At 46.3% G+C, this 18,995-nt stretch overlaps 1 protein-coding gene across 1 annotated transcript in view; it reads left to right on the top strand.

The window, feature by feature from the left end:
• Positions 1 to 18,995, top strand: part of TNIP2 (TNFAIP3 interacting protein 2) — a 41,789-nt gene that overhangs the window by 21,278 nt on the left and 1,516 nt on the right. The window contains exons 2-5 of the mRNA XM_080831259.1: positions 15,563 to 15,850; positions 17,383 to 17,472; positions 17,892 to 18,158; positions 18,277 to 18,396. Coding sequence (XP_080687385.1) covers positions 15,563 to 15,850; positions 17,383 to 17,472; positions 17,892 to 18,158; positions 18,277 to 18,396 — 765 coding nt within the window. The remainder of the gene's footprint in view (positions 1 to 15,562; positions 15,851 to 17,382; positions 17,473 to 17,891; positions 18,159 to 18,276; positions 18,397 to 18,995) is intronic.

The following is an 18,995-nucleotide window of genomic DNA, read 5'->3' as shown; positions in this document are numbered from 1 at the left end:
GGGCACAGGCAGGGAGAGGGAGATGCCTGCTGAGCAAGGAGCCTGATATGGGGCTTGATCCCAGGACCTTGAGATCATGACCTGAGCCCAAGACAGATGCTTAACTGACTGAGGCACCCAGGTGCCCCTGTTGAATGGATGATGTACTTTGTCAGATGCTTTTTCTGCATCTATTGATATGATCATATGGGTTTTACCCATTCTCTTATTAATGTGATGTATCACATTGATTTTTGAATATTAAACCACTGTTGGATCCCTAGAGTAAATCCCATTTGATCATGGTAAAAGATTTTTTTTTTAAATGTATTGTTGGATTCAGTTTGCTAATATTTTGTTGAAGACTTTTGCATGTATGTTCATCAGAGATCCTGTAGTTTCCTTCTTTCTAATGTCTTTATCTGGTTTTGGTTATCTGGAGAATGCTGGCCTCATAGAATGAATTTGGAAGCTTTCCTTCCTCTTCTATTTTTTGGGAATAGTTTGAGAAGGATAGGTACTAACTCGTCTTTATTTTTTTTTTTAATTTTTAATTTTTTTTTTTTTCAAGAGTGGGAGGGGAGGGGCAGAGGGGGAGAGAATCTTTTTTTTTTTTTTTTTTAAGATTTTATTTGACCCAGAGAGAGAGAGCACAAGAAGGGGAGTGGCAGGGTGAGGGAGAAGCAGGCTCCCCACTGAAAAGGAAGCCCAATGCAGGACTCAGTACCAGGACCCTGGGATCATGACCTGAGCCGAAGGCAGACGGTTAACCAACTGAGCCACCCAGGCACCCTAGTATTTCATCTTGATTTAGCTTTGAGAAGTTATATGTTCCTAGGAATGTATCCATTTCTTCAAGGTTGTCCAGTTTGTTGGTATACAATTTTTGATAATATTCTGTTATAATCCTTTGTATTTCTGTGGTGTCTTTTTTTCCCCTTTCACTTCTGATTTTATTTATTTGAGTTCTCTTTTTCTCTGTCTCTTTTTGAGGAGTCTAGCTAAAGATTTATCAATTTGTTGACCTTTTCAAAGAATCAGGTCCTGGTTTCATTGACCTGTTTTATTGTTTTTTAGTCTCTCATTTATTTCTGCTCTAATCTTTATCATTTCTGAAAGGTTGTTTGAAGTTGTTTTTTTTTTCCTCCTGCTTGTTGAGGTAGACCTGGGTTGCTGTAATCTTCTCTGTTAGAACAGCTTTTGCTGCATCCCAAAGATTTTGGACTGTTGTGTTTTCATTTTTATTTGTCTCCCTGTATTTTTTTGTTCCATTTTCAATTTCTTGATGGATTCATTCATTGTTTAGTGGTATGTTATTTAGCCTCTGTATATTTGTGTTCTTTCCAGATTTTTTTTCCTGTGATTGATTTCTAGTTTCATACTGCTGTGGTCGGAAAAGATGCGTGGTATGACTTTGATCTTTTTGAATTTAAGACTTCTTTTGTAGTCTAATGTGGTCCACTGTGGAGAATGTTCTAAGAACATGAAGGGGCGCTTGACTGTCTCACTCAGTAGAACATTCGACTCTTAATCTCAGGGTCATGAGTTCCAGCCCATGTTGGTTGCGTAGCCTACTTGAAAAAAAAAAAAAAAAGAAAAAGAATGTGTATTCTGCTGTTTTTGGATATACTGTTCAGAATATACTGTTAGGGACGCCTGGGTGGCTCAGTTGGTTAAGCAGCTGCCTTCGGCTCAGGTCATGATCCCAGGGCCCTGGGTTCAAGTCCTACATCGGGCTCCTTGCTCACAGGGAGCCTGCTTCTCTCTCTGCCTCTGCCTGCCACTCTGCCTGCTTGTGCTGTTTCTCTGAGAAATAAATAAAATCTTTAGGGAAAAAAAAAAAAGAATATACTGTTAGTTCCATCTGGTCCAGTGTGTCATTCAAAGCCACTGTTTCGGGGCAGCTGGGTGGCTCAGTTGGTTAAGGGTCCTGCCTTTGGCTCAGATCATGATCTCAGGGTCCTGGGATCAAGCCCGGAGTCAGACTCCGTGTTTAGTGGAGGGTCTGCTTCTCCCTCTCCCTCTGACCCCCTTTCCCTCACTTGTGCACTCTCTCTCAAATAAATAAAATGTTAAAAAAAGGGGGGGCACTATTTCCTTGTTGTTTTTCTGTCTGGATAATCAATTGGGTGTTAAGAGTCCCTTGCTAGTATTAGTATCAATGTCTTCTCTTATGTCTATAAATAGTTGCTTTATGTATTTGGTGCTCCTATGTTGGGTGTTTAAATATTTACAATTGTTATATCTTGTTGGAGTGTTCCTTTTGTGATTATGTAGTGTCTTTCTCTCTTTTTTTTTTTTTTTTTTGATTTTTAAAAAGATTTTATTTGAGAGAGAGCGAGCGCGAATGTGGGCAAGCACGAGTGGCGGGCAGAGGGAGAAGCCGACTCCCCACTGAGCAAGGAGCCTGATGCAGGGCCTGACCCCAGGACCCTGAGATTTTGACCTGAGCTGAAGGTAGATGCTTAACTAACTGAGCCACCCAGGTACTCCTCTTTGTCTCTTGTTATTGTCTTTGTTTTAATGTCTGTTTGTCTGATACAAGTATTGGTACCCCCCGGTTTTCTTTTTGCTTCTGTTTGCATGATCCCTTCACTTTTCCATCCTTTCACTTTTAATCTATGTGTTTTTTTTTAATGTCTCAAAGGGTCTCTTATAGGGAGCATATTGATGTGTCTTGCTTTTGTATCCATTCAGTCACTATATGTTTTTTGATTGGACCATTTAGTAAGTTACATTCAAAGTAATTGTTGATAGGCATATGCTTATTGCTGTTTTGTTACTTTATTTATGGTTGTTTTTGTAGTTTGTTTTTGTTTTTGTTTTTGTTTTTGCCTCCTTATCATTTGATGGCTTTCTTCAGTGATGAGCTTGGATTCCTTTCTCTTTATATTTTGCTTATCTGTTACAGGTTTTTGATTTGTGGTTACCATTATGTTTATATATAATATCTTATTCATGTAACAGTCTATAGTAGGCTGATGGTTGCTTAAATTTGAATCCACTTGAAAGCACTAAGTTTTTACTTCTCCCATCCCCGTGTTTTATGTATATATCATAATTTATATCCTTTTTATTTTGTGAATCTCTTGACTGATTTTTTTATAGATATCATTGATTTTGCTGCTTTCATACTTTAACCTCTGTACTGGTTTCACAGATGATTAATCTGCTTATTACTTTATGTTTGTATGTACCTGTGAAAATTTTTTCTTTCCTAATTTGCTTACTCCTGATTATGGCCTTTACTTTTCATTCACAGAATTCCCCTTAACGTTTTTGTGAAGCTGGCTTAGTGATGATGAGTTCCTTTAGATTTTGTTTGTCTGGGAAACTCTCTGTCTCTCCTATTCTTAATGATAACCTTGCTGGGTAGAGTATTCTTGGCTGTAGGTTTTTTTTCCTTTCAGCACTTTGAATAGGTCATGCCACTCCTGTCTGGCCTGGAAAATTTCTGCTGAAAAATCAGCTGACAGGCTTTTGGGGTTTCCCTTGTATGTAACTGTTGTCTTTTCTCTTCCTGCTTTTAAAATTCTGCCACTACTTTTTGCCATTTTAATTACTACGTGTCTTTGTGTAGACCTCATTGGGTTGATTTTGTCGGGGGCTCTCTGTGGATCCTGAATCTGGATTTCTTTTCCTTCCACAGATTCAGGAAGTTTTTAGCTATTAAGTTCAAATTCTCAGCCCCCTTTTCCCTCTCTTCTCTTTCTGGGATCCTTATAATGCAAATGTTATTATACTTGATGATGTTGAGTTCCCTTAATCTATTCTCATTTTTTATTTTTCTTTTTTGCTCTTCGGCTTGGTTGCATTCCATTACTCTTCCAGCTCAGTGATCCATTCTTCTGCCTCCTCTAATTTGCTATAGATTCCCTTTAGTATATATATTTTTTCAGTGATTGGGTTATCTCTGATTTTTTTTTTTAATATTTTCTGTCTCCTTGTTGAAGGTCTCACTGAGGTCCTCCACTCTTTTCTCAAGCCTAGTGGGTATCTTTATGACCATTATTTTGAATTCTCAATCAGGTGTGTCACTTATCCCCGTGTCACTTAGGTCTCTTGCTGTGATTTTGTCCTGTTCTTTCACTTGGGGTGTACTCCTCTGTCTCCTCATTTTGTCTGAATCTCTTAAGTTTGTTTTTGTGTTAGGAAGTTCAGTTTTGTCTCCTGATCTTGAAAGCAGTGGCTTTAGGAGGAGGTCCTCTAGTGCCCTGCCTGGTCCCCTGTTCACCAGCACCTGGTGCTTCAGGGCTGCTTTCTGTTAGTGTTGTGTGTACCCTGCTCTTGTGCCCGAGCTGTGCTTGCCTTCTAGTTGGCTGCAATGGTCCCCTTTGACTGTGTGGGTGAGGTTTAGTCTCGGTGTTAAGGGGCCAGTCTGGGGCTGCCTTGGGCTTCTTCTTGGTTTAGACCAGATGCCTGCCCTCAGCCTGTTTGCCAGAACTGTGGTTGCACTGAACTGCAGAGTGCTTTCCCTGTTGTCCCCTGTGAGGCTTTTATGGGTGGGCGCCAGCTGCAGTCAGACCAGATCCTGCCCCGTCGGTTAGGGCTGCAGTCTCCCTGAACCACAGAACTCTTTCTTCACGTTGCTGTGTGGGAGGTTTTTGTTAATGGATGGGGCGGCCCTCAGTCTGCGCCTAGCCTACCATTGGGGCTGTAGTGGAACTGGTGTCTGTGGTTGTCTTCCCTTCTCCCAGGGTAGGAGTCACTTTGGTGTTGGCCACTGTCAGGGCTGCTTGCTGAATGAGACGTTAGCACCTTGGAGGGACTCCTGCTCAGTAGGGCAGGTTGGATGGGGTGCATCCACAGGAGAATGTGGGGCAGGGGAAGGGGCATGGTGCTGGCAAGCTGGGTAGTGAGTGTTCATGCTGGTTCCCACAGATGTCTGGGTATCTGGGGTGGCAGGGAGGGGAAGAGAAATGGTGCCCACTAGCTCTTTTCTTTTTGGACAAGGCTGCTAAGAATCCCTGCCCTCCAGTGCATGTTCTGAGATTAGTAAAGAAACTTCCTATATACGCCAGGCACTTTTCAAATGCTGCTTCTAGGTGGAACTGTTTGTTGTGCTGTCTCTCTAAGGGTGGAGACTCCGTGTTCTTGGTGATAGTCCCCACTGATGGTCCCTTCTGTTTGTGGTTAATCTTACAGGTTACGTTGGTCCCCAACTGGGACTCTGCACTTCCTACCATTTTTCATTTTTCTGTGTGACCTTCCCTCTGTAGTTAACTGTGGAGAGTCTTTGGTTCATTCTCTGGATTAATTACACTGATGCTATATGATCACTTCTTGAAGCAAGTTGTGAAAGGGATGGAGGGATCGTAGTGGGGAAATACTGAACTCAGTACGTACATAGGTAAGCCAACTTGAGTTTCTGAACCAGAACACTGGTATTACAGTGTCAACTGCTTTTTTTTTTAAATTCAGATATAGTTAACATATCATTTTATTAATTTCAGGTATGCCACATAATGATTTGATGCTTGTATACATTAAGAAATATAATAATTACCACAATGTCGTTAACATTCATTGATCAATTTTTTTATGTTTATAATAGCTTTATATTCCAGTAAAAAAATTCCACGTGGTTGTGGTGTATAATGCTTTTAATATCCTACCTAATTCGGTTTGCTAGTGTTTTGTTGAGGACTTTTGCATCTGTGTTCATTGTGGATGTTAGTCTGTAATTTTCTTTTCTTACAGGGTCTTTGTCTGGCTTTGGTGTCAGGGTAATGCTGGCCTCACAGGATGAGTTGAGAGGCATTCCCTCCTTTTTTTTTTTTTTTTTGTTTGTTTATTTGTTTGAAAAGCTTATGAAGGATTAATATTCTTCAAATGTTTGCTAGAGTTCACCTGTGAAGTTTTCAGTTCCAGGGCTTTTCTTTGTTGAAAGAGTTTTGATTACTGATTCAGTCTCCTTACTAGGTAGAAGTGTATTCAGTTTTTCTATTTCTCTGTGATTTAGTTTTAGTAGGTTCTGTGTTTCTCGGAATTTGCTCATTTCATCTCGGTTACCCAGTTTGCTGGTGTACAATTATTCATAGTATTATAATTCTTTTTATTTCTGTAGAATTGGTAGTAATGTCCCCACTTTCATTTCTGATTTTAGTAATTTGTCTTTTTTCTTCAGTCTGTCTAGCTAAAGGTTTGTCAGTTTTGTTCATCTTCTAGAAAAATCAGTTATTGGTTTTGATTTTTCTTTTTTTTCTCCCCTCTATTTCATTTTGCTCTAATCTTTATGATTTCTGCCATTCTGCTAGCTTTGGTTTTAGTCTGTTCTTGTTTTTTTAGTTTCTTAAGCTGTAAAGTTAGGTTGCTGACTGGAGATCTTTAATTATAAAGGCAAGTGTGTATAGCTATAGATTTTCCCCTTAATATTGCTTTCACTGGATCCCATAAGTTTTTTAATTTTCGCTAAGTGTTAGCTTAATTTTCTTGTGAGTTCTTCTTTGATTAATTGATTTAAAGGTGTGTTGATTAATTTCCACAGTTTTGTGTGTTTTCCAGATTTACTTCTGTTGTTGTTTAAGATTTTATTTATTCACAGGTACCTGGGTGGCTCAGTTTTAAGCATCTGCCTCTGGCTTGGGTCATTATCCTGGGGTCCTGGGATTAAGCCCCGCATCAGGCTCCCTGCTCGGTAGGAAGCCTGATTCTCCCTCTCCCACTCCCCCTGCTTGTGTTCCCTCTCTCGCTGTGTCTCTCTCTGTCAAATCTTTTTAAAAAAGATTTTATTTATTCACTTGAGAGAGGGACACACAGCACAAGCAGAGGGAGAGGCAGAAGGAGAGGGAGAAGCAGACTCCCCGCTGATCTGGGAGCCTGACATGGGGCTCCATCCCAGGACCCTGAATCATGCATGAGTTGAAGGCAGACGCTTAACTGACTGAGCCACCCTGGCACCCCCTGTTGTTGATTTTTAATTTCATCCTGTTATGGTTGGAGAAGCACTTTGAAGATAATCTGTATTTTATTATTAGTTTTTAAAATATTTTATTTATTTATTTGACAGATAGAGATCACAAGTAGGCAGAGGCAGGCAGAGAGAGAGAGAGAGGAGGAAGCAGGCTCCCCACCGAGCAGAGAGCCCGATGGGGGCTTGATCCCAGGACCCTGAGATCATGACCTGAGCCGAAGGCAGAGGCTTTAACCCACTGAGCCACCCAGGTGCCCGATAATCTGTATTTTTAAATCTACTGAGATTTGAGGTGCCTGGGTGGCTCAGTCGGTTAAGTGCTTGTTTTTATCAGGCTCCTTGCTCAGCAGGAAGCCTGTTTCTCCCTCTGCCTGCCACTCCCTCTGCTTGTGCTCTCTCTTGCTATCTCTCTCTGTCAAATAAATAAAATCTTAAAATAAAAAACAATACCTACTGAGACTTAATAATGTGGTCTAACATATAGTCTGTTCTGGAAAATATCCCAAATGTATTTGAGAAGATCTCGTATGTGGCCATTGCTGGTGGGTGTTTTGTACATCTGTTAGATCTAGTTGGTTTACTTGTAAGTCCTGTTTTCTTTCTTAAGTCTGGTTGTTTAATCACTGTCGAGTGGAGTATCAATGTCTCTAACCATTAGTGTAGAACTATTTCTTTCTTCAGTTGTCAGTTTTTGTTTCATATATTTTGCCAGTCTGTTAATATGTGCACAAATATGCTTATAATTGTTTTATCTTCTTACTGTATTAAACCCTTTTTTACTGTATTAAGCCTTCTTACTGTATTAAACCTTTTTTTAATGTATAATGTTCTTTGTCTTTTTTAACCTTTTTGCATTGAAGTATTTTGTCTTATATTAGAAGTACCTCTACTCTCCTTTGGTCACTACTTGGGATATGTTTTTCCATCCTTTTTACTTTCAGTCTGTTTGTGTCTTTGTATCTCAGGTGAGTCTCTTGTAGAAAACCTATAGTTGGATCTTTTGTTTTATCCATTCTGCCAATTAATATTAATATTAATTCCATTAATATTTAGGGTAATTACTGATAAGGGTGAATTAGATGTCTTATAGCCTTTTTGTTCCTCATTTTCTGCTTTACTTTCTTTGTGTTTATTCACATATTTGTAGTGAAATGTTAACTTTCTCACTTCTTTATGTATATTCCACAGCTTTTTAAGAATATATGCTGCCAAAGCGAGCACTGTTCTACAGCTTTTGTGTGTGAGTGTGTGTATGTGTTTACAACGGGAATTATGTTTAACATCCTAAAGTTACACTATTCTAAGTTGCTTATCAGGTTAGCTTAAATAACACAGTTGTCCTCATCCCTTTCAGTTATTGATGTCACAGAATTACATCTTTATACATCTTGTGCCCCCAAACATAAACCAATCTTTTAATTTTAGAATTAGTTATTTATTTAAGTAGGCCCCACACCTAGTTTGGAGCTCCAGTGCAGGGCTTGAACTCACAACCCCAAGATCAAGACCTGAACCAAGACGAAGAGTCAGATCCCCAACTTGTTGAGCCACCCAGGAGACCCATAAACTAATCTTTTAAATACATTAGTAAATACATAAACTAATTAGTAAACACATAAACTAATCTTTTAAATACGTCAGTCTCTTAAATTACATGAAGAAATACGAGGTTATAAACCAAAGTTACAATAATACTTTTAGACTAGTAACTTTTAAAAAGTATCTTAGTCTTTTAAATTGTGTAGAAGGGAAAAATGGAATTATAAACTCTTGTTACAATAATACTAGCTCTCGTAGTTGCCCATGTGTTTACACCTTTATTTCGTCATACAGGTTTGAGTTACTGTCTGGTGTCCTTTAATTTCACCCTAAAGGTCCCCCTTGAGCATTTTTTGCCAGGTGGGTCTTGTGGGGTCAACACCCTCAACTTTTGTTAATCTGGGAATGTTGTAGTTTCTCCCTCACTCTGGAAGTGCAATTTTGATGGATATAGGATTCTTGGTTTACAGTTTTTTTCTTTTATCATTTGAATATATGGGCTCGCTGCTTTCTAGCTTTTGAAGTGACAGTAGAGTAATCTCATGATTATCTCACTGAGGATCCCTTGGATGTGACGAGTAGCTTCTCTCTTGGCTGCCTTCAAGATTCTTTGTCTTTGGCTTTCAGAAGTCCGATTATAATGTGTTTTGGTGTTGGTCTTTTTTTTTTTTTAAGATTTTATTTATTTATTTGACAGACAGAGATCACAAGTAGGCAGAGAGGCAGGCAGAGAAAGACGAGGAAGCAGGCTCCCTGAAGAGCAGAGAGCCCGATGCGGGGCTCGATCCGAGGACCCTGGGATCATGACCTGAGCCGAAGGCAGAGGCTTAACCCACTGAGCCACCCAGATGCCCCGGTGTTGGTCTTTTTGTGTTCATCTTTTTTCGAGTTTGTTGAGCTGCTTGGATGTTTATACTCATGTCTTTCATCAAATTTGGGAAGTTTTTTCTTCAAATGTTCTTTCTACCCCTTTCTCTCACTCCTTCTGAGACATCTACAGTGTGTGTACGCTGGTCCACTTGCTTGATGATGTCCCACAGGCCCTAAGGGCTCTGTTCACGTCAGTCTTTTTTTTCCTGTTCCTTAGTCTTGATGATTTTCCTCGTTCTATCTTTAACTTTGCTGATACTTCTGCCAGTTCAAATATTCCTTTGACTCTCTAGTGGATTTTTCATCTCAGTCATTGTACTTTTTAGCCTCAGAATTTCTTTTTGGTTTCCTTTTAGGTTTTTAGAGACTCTTTATTCATATTTGCATTTTTTTAAAGATTTTATTTATTTGACAGACAGAGATCACAAGTAGGCAGAGAGGTAGGCAGAGAGAGAGAGGAAGGGAAGCAGACTCCCCGCTGAGCAGAGAGCCCGATGTGGGGCTCAATCCCAGGACTCTGGGATCATGACCCGAGCCGAAGACAGAGGCTTTAACCCACTGAGCCACTCAGGTGCCCCTCATATTTGCATTTTGTTCATATTACGCTTTGTTGACATTTTCCACATCTTTTCATTTTCTGTGTATTTTTTAAGATGGTGGTTTTAAAAAGTCTTTGTATAGAAGATCTGCCATCAGATCTTTTAAAGGATAATTCTGTTGATTTAATTTTTTTCCTTTGAATAGGCCATATTTTCCTGTGTCTTTGTATGCCTTGTGATTTTTTTTGCTAAGAACTGGACATTTGGATCTAACAGTGTTTTATGTCTGGAAATCAGATTCTTCCCCTTCAAGATTTTATGTTTTTTCCTTTGATTGTTGTAGGCTGTCTCTGTGCCAGGGATCAGCCTGAGTGGTAACTCAGGGTTTGCTCAGGTCTCTTCTGAGCCTGCACCTTTTTCTGGCCAAATGTGGCACTTCCTAAATTTCTCCTTATATGTAGTTGCTTCTGAATGTCCTTGTCTTTATTTTGTGTGTGTGTTTTTATGTACATATGTTTATATGTAAGTAACCAGGCCTGATATCCTTGTATTTAGTATCTGGTTCCCAAAGGGGGGAAAAGAGAAAAATGTAAGGGGGGAAAATGGCTCCCTCCCTTTAAATGTCCAAGTCACTTCAGCTAGAGGAGAGGGTCTTTGCAACCATGGGGGAGCAAAGTGGCTGTCTCTTCTCTGTGTCATCCTTGTGACAGGAAGGAGCACTCAATGATGAGTGCACAGATTTCTAGTGTTTGGAGGACAGGGTCTTCTGTGCCCGCCCTGGCTCCTGCAAGATGTGTGCTGGTTGCTGCAGAGACACATGCAGGTGGCTGGGTGTGGGAGATGCGCTAAGAGCTGAAATTGGTTGAAATTAACCTCAGTTGAAGGGCCAAGTCCTCCCCTGGAAGTTGGAATGCTTCAGTAGAGCCCAGCTTTCCAAAATAATGACATTAGATGGATTTTGCCATTGCAACTGTTTTTCAGGTGGGGAGATAGATTCCTGGTGCTTCCTGCTCCACCAGCTTCCCAGAATCCTCTAAGCCATGTTAGGTTTTGTCCTTGTCTGTTTGCCTTGCTCTCTACTGCACTCTTCTGGAGGGTAGGGAGCAGGCTGCTCTCTTATCGCTGCGTCCCAGGGTCCCTCTGAAGTGTTTGGCTCTTGTGTAAAGGCTCAGTTAACTGGCCTTAAAATTCCCGTTTGTTCTCATTCTCTTGCAGTCCCATAGGGGGTGGTCCCATGCAGCCCTGCGCTGGGCTACGATGCTCAGGAAGGAGAGAGAAGGGGGGCACTGTACTGGGTTGAACAGTGTCCCCCTTACCCCCAATTCATTTCCGTCTGGAACCTGTGAATGGGACCTTTTTTGGAAATTGAGTCTTTGCAAGATGTGATGAATTAGAATGATGTCATATGGATTAGGGTGAATTGATGATTGGTGTCCTTATCAGAAGGCCACGTGAAGACAGAAGCAGAGATTGGAGTGGTGTGTACAAGCGCAGGATTACTGGCAGCCACTAGAAGCTGGAAGAGACATGTGGAAGAAGCATGGCCCTACTGATGCCTAGGTTTTGGACTTCTGGCTTCCAGAACTGTGAGAGTAATCTTCTGTTATTAGGGCAGCCTGAACACACTAACAGAGAGATGAGGACCAGGGGCCTATGCCTCTTATTTTTAAGGCTGATCCACAAGACTACAGAATTCTTCACACTTTCGTATTCCCAGCTCCGTAGGGTAACGTTCCCCAGCAAACCTCCATGGGAGCTAGGTTCTTTCTTTCTTTCTTTTTTTTTTTTTAAAGATTTTATTTATTTATTTGACAGAGAGAGAGAGATCACAAGTAGGCAGAGAGGCAGGCAGAGAGAGAAGGGGAAGCAGACTCCCTGCTGAGCAGAGAGCCCGATGCGGGGCTTGATCCCAAGATCCTGAGATCATGACCTGAGCCAAAGGCAGAGGCTTAACCAACTGACCACCCAGGTGCCCTGAGCTAGGTTCTTTCTAAAGTGGTATTTGAAAGCTGGTTTTTAAGACAGAAATAAGGCTGGTGAGTCCTTTGGAACTAACCTCACCCCTGTAGTTGGCCATGTGTCTGTGGGGTTTCCGTGTTTGTATTGTGAGCAACCTGAGAGCAGAGCCCAGGTCCTGACCCTTGTGCTGGCCTGTCTTACTCCCAGACGGTTACTGGGCATCCACATGGGGCTGGGCCTGGTATACAGGGCTGGAGTGTGGAGACAGAGCATGCTGTCGGGAAGCTCCATGAGCCCCCGAGCCAGGGCACATGCTGCCCCCTGCCCCCATTTTTAGAGATGCTTGTTTCTCCTGCTGTCTCCTGTTAACCAGTGAGGAAGGATGTTTAGAACACAGGTCTTGCCTGCAGCTCCTCCAGCCCCAAGAGGACATGCGGGAGCTAGCAGGGATGCTGTGGTGGCCTCTTCACCCAGTCACTCCAGAGGCTGCCAACCCCATAAGCCTCATCTTCCTGGCTGCAGAATGGGAGAGATGGCAGAAGCTGTCTCGTAGGATGTGTGGAAAGCCTCATCTTCCCGGCTGCAGAATGGGAGAGATGGCAGAAGCTGTCTCGTAGGATGTGTGGAAACTGCTTGACTGGTACTGAGAGAGGGTGTAGCAGGCAGGAGCTGCTCCTGCTGTCACTGTGGTCATTTGCCAAATTTATGAGTTTCCTGGAGACCAGCCTTTATGGGTACTGTTTATGGGACTCCCGTCTGATTTCACGTTATGTGTATTTGTAGATGTGTCGTTAATCTGTTTCACACACACAGATGTATTTACCCTGAACAAATTTCAGTGTCAGGTATCGACAAGGATAGAGACATTTCTCTGCTGTGCTAATTTGAGTAACTTCAAAATTTTAATGGAAACTACGCTGTCAGGGGGCAGACCTCTTTAGTCACTGTCTGTTCACTCCCTACACATCTGAGCCACCGTTGAGGGTAACAAAGTCCAAGATCAACGCCCTCAGGCACCTCCTTCTACCAGCAGCAACAAAGCAAGACCAAAGCTGTGATGTAGGCAGAGAGAAACCAAGGCCAGGCCAGGGGTTGGACATGCCAGAAGGTGAGGCTCCTGCAGTCCTGTCCAGACATGAGAACATGGGATGGGGCACCTGCTCTCAGTTTTTAAAGAAAACAAATTCAAGGCTAATAAAGAGGCCTAGTTTTGTGTTTTCAGGCTCAAGGGCACAGGAAGGGTCAGCAATGAGAACCTGAGTTTAGCTTGGGATTTGGCCTTATTTTTCTTGTTTATAGAATTTTATGTTAAGGAGGCCATCTGTTTGGTTCTCAGCTGCATGAATGCCCCATCATGCTGTGTCTGGTCATGGCCATGTCCAGGCCAAGCAGGTCCTGCCTGGTTCTGAAGGGCCGTCTGCTGGGAGGAAGTACTGATGCTGACAGGCCCACTTTCAGGGAGGGGACTGCTCTTCCTTGAGTCCAGAAAGGCCTGGACTCTACTCAGGGGTGAGGTCATCATGGCCCTAAAGTAGAAAAAGGAGAGGAATGGCGTCAGCAGGCTGTGCAGCCGAGGTGCCCCGGACTCTCGGACATCTGGGAAGGGATGAGGGGACATGGGTGCCAGACACATTGGACAATAGTCCCTGTTTTGGGCTCCTTGCCTACTGTGGTTTCTGTCTTACCCTCTGCCATACTGTCCCCATCCTGTCTCTCCTGCACTTGCTGTTGGACATGTTCCACTGGCCTCTCTTTTCAGGCCTGTCTTGGGACGTGGGTCTAGAACAGCCTCCTCCTCTAGGCCTTTGCTGAGAGAGCCAGACCTACGGTCCTGATGAGGGCTTTTCTTCTTTCTGGTCTTGGGGTTAACTTCTCGAGTGAAGTTGAAGGAAGTAAGAAAGAGAATGCTTTTTAAAACTCCTTGAGAGGGTGTGAGACTTCCAGAATGCTTTCTGGGTCACCCGGTTAGAGCGATGGAGGTCACCGCAGGCGCATGGGGTGTTTGGGTCCAGGAGCCTTTGTCTCATGGATTTGGGTGTGGGCCCAGGAGCTAGGGTGGGCCTCTGAATTCTACCAGTTCTTTCTTTCCTTTTTTTTAGAGATTTTATTTATTTATTTATCTATTCATTTGTCGGGGGGGGCGTGCACACACACACACACACGCACACACACACACAAGCAGGGGTCACAGCAGGCAGGGGGAGAAGCAGGCTCCCCACTGAGGAGGGAGCTCGATGCGGGACTTGATGCCAGGACCCTAGGATCATGACCTGAGCCGAAGGCAGACATTTATCTGACTGAACCGCCCAGGCGCCCCCACCAGTCCTGAAACGGTCCAGCTGTGTGACTTCTGGGTATGTCTCTGTGGGGGTACGTGCACTCCATCAGCTGGAAGTGTGCTCCACAAACCTGGAATCTTCTCTGGGGTTCCACGCTGCGGTCGGAAGGAACGAGGCATGTCTGTGCTGCTGTGGAACGAGGTAGTAGGAGCAAGGTGAAGGGCACGCTGTCGTTGGCCCCATCTGTGCGTGAAGACTGCTGCTGTAGATGCTTAGACACGTTCTGGGAAGATATGTGCCCAAATGGTGAAGAGGAAATACCTCTGGAAAGTGGTGCTTGAGGTGAAAGGGTCAGTGGGAATAGAGGGATTTCAGTTTTCACAGAATTTCCTTCTGTATGTTTGAATTTGTGACCACCACATGCACTGTTCTTGCTTAAAGCAAAATAGGGGTCCTTAAGTAACATGGCCTGGCATCGCCTTCTGCTGGGGGTCCTGGAGTCTGTCCCTCCTCACAGCTGTGGGTGGGGTCGGGGGGCATAAGCTGCCTGGGACTTGGCAGGGAGGCCAGCTCCCTTCCCTGCTCGCTCTCCTGCCGAAGCCCAGCCTCGCTGGTTTTGCACCTGCAGGCCCCACTCGCTCGCCCTGCTCACCTGCTCTCACTGCAGGCGCTGCAGGCTTCTTTGAAATGGAAAAGCACAAAATTAAGGCCAGACATCAAACAGACTGTAATTTTAAGGACTTTTTCTTTTTTTTAAATGAAATGATTGGGGTTGGATGTATTTGTTTCCTATACCTGCTGTGACAGGTATAAACGGGGCTAGAATGGAAGCGGTGTCATCTGTCATCTTCTGCACTTCTAGAGGCCAGAGCCTGAGCTGAAAGTGTCGGCGGGGCCATGCTCCCTCTGAGGTTCTGGGGGAGGGTCTCCCTCCACCTGTTATAGCTTCTGGGGGCTTTCGTGGCCCGTGCTGCATCTCTTTGCCCTCAGCCCCGTCCTCACTCAGGCTTGTGTCTGTGTCCATACGTCCTTCTCCTAAGCACAGCAGTCACCGGATCAGGGCCTGTTCTAACACAGAATGGCTTCCTCTTAACTGGTTACATCTGTAAGGACCCTGCTTCTCTATAAAGTCCTATTCCAAGCACTGGGGTTAGGACACACACGTACTTCGGGGGCTGGCCACTGCAGTTTCTAGCCTTTCCATGAAGAAGCCTTTGGAGCTATCACATTTAGTAATTTGGGGATGTACTGTCTAAAATTGTGAACTTGCTCATGAAAGCTGAATTTTAGATGAACTTTCAGAAAGAACATCAGAAGCTGAGAACCCCAGTTAATTACAGTTCTGAAGCTGACCTCCGAGCTACCCGGTCAGTTAGCAATGGCGGGTCTGTGCTGCTGCTTCTCTTGCTTTACGATTACGAACATCTGTTTCTGGCCTTGCTTCTTTCACTCAAATAAACTGTGCTTTGAAATCTTCCACTTAGGAAATTGAGAGACTTTCAGAGCAACTAGAAGAGAAAGAGAAGGCGGCGCAGCAGCTGATGAGCCAGCCGGAGCACGAGCGGGAGAAGGAGGTAGCCCAGCTGCGGAGGAGCGTGGCAGAGAAGGAACGTGCCCGGGCTGCCAGTGACATCCTGTGCCGCTCCTTGGCTGAGGAGACCCATCAGCTGCGGAGGACTCTGGCCGCCACCGCCCACATGTGCCAGCATCTGGCTAAGTGTCTGGATGAACGACAGCGTGCTCAGGGGGACACGGGGGACAAGAGCCCCGAGGTAAGCCCGCGCCTGTGTGTGCAGAGGACGGCGAAGGCCTCACTGGGGAGGGAGACACTGCGTCGGGGCTGTACCATCCCACAGCTGTCGGGGGGTTGGGGCGCCCAGAGCCCACTGCTCTTCTCAGCCTGAGACCCAGCTGTTGTGGCAAAGCCTAGCCACCCAGAGGTTTCTTCTAGAAGGAGGGAACATGCAAAATATGATAGGAAGTGAGGGCAGCCTGTTTTACCAGCACCTGCCTCCCGGGATGGCCCTGAGCACTCTGGCCTCTTCAGCCTCACTCAGCTGAGGAGCAGAGGGCAGAGCCGGGGCTGCAGGCCTGCTCTGAGAAAGCGCGAGCCCTTGCACACTGGGCAGATGGCAAACTGCCCAGTCCATGCCCCAGCCTGCCACGAGGGCAGTGGGTGCCGGCCTTGCCTGGGGCCTCCTGCATAGCTGGCCAGAGGCGTGCGGGGCAGGGTCCTCACGGAGCAGGTTCTTCGCCAGGTGGCTTTCTGGAGCTGCCACCACATTCGTGTTGGAAACACGCTCTGTGATGTTCCAGGGGGACAGGTCACCTGTCTCCTTTGCAGCATCTTCACCGAGAGCCCGTGTGGGGAGAAGCTTGATCTGAGAACCATCCGTTCCCATTGGTGGGGGGCGGGATTCCATGAAAAGAGAACCTCAGAAAGAACACCTGTGTATTTCAGAAGCCAGAGGACGAGTGGGCACGCTCATCTGACTTTGAGTCATTGTGTCATTTCCTTGTGGGAACTTGGAAGTAGCTACGCAGGAGGGGTGGCCTGGGGCTGCTGTGGGGTCGGTGAGGCCCCAGCATCTTTCTCAGCCTGGGACGCAGCTGAGTCACCCGGGGTTTCCCAGGGCCTGCTTGGTGAGGACACATACTTCCTTTATCATTCAAGGGGAATTCTCAGAAACGAGTCACCAACATACAGCCCCCCGTTCTGTTAAATGCACTGAATTTCTCGGATTCAGATGGGACTTCTCATGAGACTTTCCGCTTAGGTCTGCTCACCACTGTTAGGGTTGGTTTGGGATGTGGCTTTTAGGTGTGAACATGGTGTGAGTCAGATTGCCGCATATGGAACCACCAGGCCGACTGTGACTCCGCAGACACGATGCTGTCATGGGCTTGGAGGAGGGGAGCCGGCTTCCTGGTCAGGCCTGTGCCTGGCAGCCCAGGGCCAGAGCCTTCCCTGCTGCACCACGGGGCTAAGCTGCCTACCCTCCTGACTCCTGTGACGATAGAGCATCTGAGGCTATGGGAGACCGTGCGACTGTGTGCAAGTCCACGGCAGGGGTGTGGAAACTGCTCTCTGTGGCAGGCCTGGGCAGGGCCAGAGCAAATTGCACTCCCCCCCAACCTTTCGACTTTCTGCTTTGCTTCTCTCCTGAATGCACGGCTGCCAGGGGACGTGTTGCCAGATGTGGCAACCATCTGGGGCCTCAGTCTGCAGGTCTAGCTTCCTCCCTTCTTGCTGCGTGTGTCATATTCAGCGACACGGCGTCTTCCCCATCCCTTCCTTCTGCAGCCAGACTGTACAGACACGGCCGCCTCTGTCCAGGCCGTTATTGAGAAGTTACGGGAAGAAAATCGACTATTACGACAGAAGGTGACTCATGTGAGTATCTGTCCCCTTTCGTTCAACTGTAGGAGAGGGTCCTACCCTCTCAGTGGTGCTCAGGGCTCGTGTCCCCCTTGGGCCACTTGGGCTGACACACACAGTCCCCAGAGACCTACGCATTTTGCCTAAGAGTGCAGAGACCCGGCCTGTGTTCTGCTTTCCCCCGGGTTAACTCATGGGTCGATAAAGGAGGTGCAGGAGTTTCTGTCAAGCATGGCTTTTAAGGCAGGAGAATGGCACCCAGTCCACTTCTGTGGAAGACGGTGGCTTGTAGATGTCCTCTCCGTGCCTTGCGTGTCTGGTGGTCTTGGTGTCCCCTCAGGACAGAGCAAGTGAGGCAATGTGCATTTACGGGGAAGATCAGCAGCTCATTATTGCTCACAGAGAGCTTCCCGGCCTCGGCCACGTCCCCTCAGGTGGAAGACCTCAATGCCAAGTGGCAGCGCTACGACGCCAGCAGGGACGAGTATGTGCGGGGGCTCCACGCGCAGATGCAGGGGCTGCGGGCAGCCCCCGAGCCGGCCAGGCCCTCCTGCCCCGAGCTGATGAGGAAGGAGATTTCTAGGCTCAACAGGCAGCTGGAGGAGAAGATCCGTGCCTGCGCGGACGTGAGGCAGGAGCTGGTGGCCATGCGGGGGGCGCGCGATGCGGCGCTGGAACGGGTGCAGATGCTGGAGCAGCAGGTGTCCGATCGGGGCGCCCGGGGCCTGGTGGTGGGGGTGGTCTGTCCATGGGAACCTTCTCCTTCCCGAGTGGATGAGCCTCGGCACCGGGACAGCCCAATGTCTCACCTCCTTTCAGATCCTCGCTTACAAGGATGATTTCACCTCAGAACGTGCAGACCGAGAGCGGGCCCAGGGCAGGATTCAGGAGCTCGAGGAGGAGGTGGCCTCCTTGCGGCAGCAGGCATCCTGGACACAGGTAGGGCCCGAGTAGTTTTCTCCTCATTTAGGCTCAGCATTTCTCTTGTTTTCCTTCTCATGAATTTCAAGTGTCGGCCCAAGACGCTTGTCACGGTTCAAGCCCCTTTTGCCCCGCTGGGGTCAGAGCTGCCTTGCCTGGCGCCTGGGGCACGATGGCAGAAGCCCTCTGTCGTGGTGGTGTGACAGCGGAGGTGGTTGGCTGTGGGGCATGCCCTGGGCTCCGAGCTCCCTACCAGGCCTTCCTTCATATACGACCCCTCCTTGCTGTGAGACGGGGACCCTGGTTATCCCATTCTGCAGACCTGGGTACCAAGGCCCCAGGTGCCCAGTGGTGTCCGCCAACTCATGGCCTCTGTGCGGAGAGATGGGCCTTGTGGGCCACTGGGCCCACCACCCTACCCAGGGAGGCCTGGGAGGCCTCAGAATTGACGAAGTCTCTCACTGCGGGAACCCCGGCACCCACTTGCCTCTTCCCCTCTCTGCCCCGGCTCACTCGCTGCCCTGCAGACGCCCTAGGAAACAGTTTCTTTAGCCCCTCAGCGAGTACCCACCACACCTCTGGCCCCGGAGTGAACCCTGGGCCCCTCAGAGAACTTC

This window comes from Martes martes, assembly GCF_963455335.1.
Source record: "Martes martes genome assembly, chromosome: 2".
Taxonomy (NCBI): domain Eukaryota; kingdom Metazoa; phylum Chordata; class Mammalia; order Carnivora; family Mustelidae; genus Martes; species Martes martes.
Note: the sequence above shows the minus strand (reverse complement) of the source record. Positions and strands in the feature narration are given on the sequence as shown.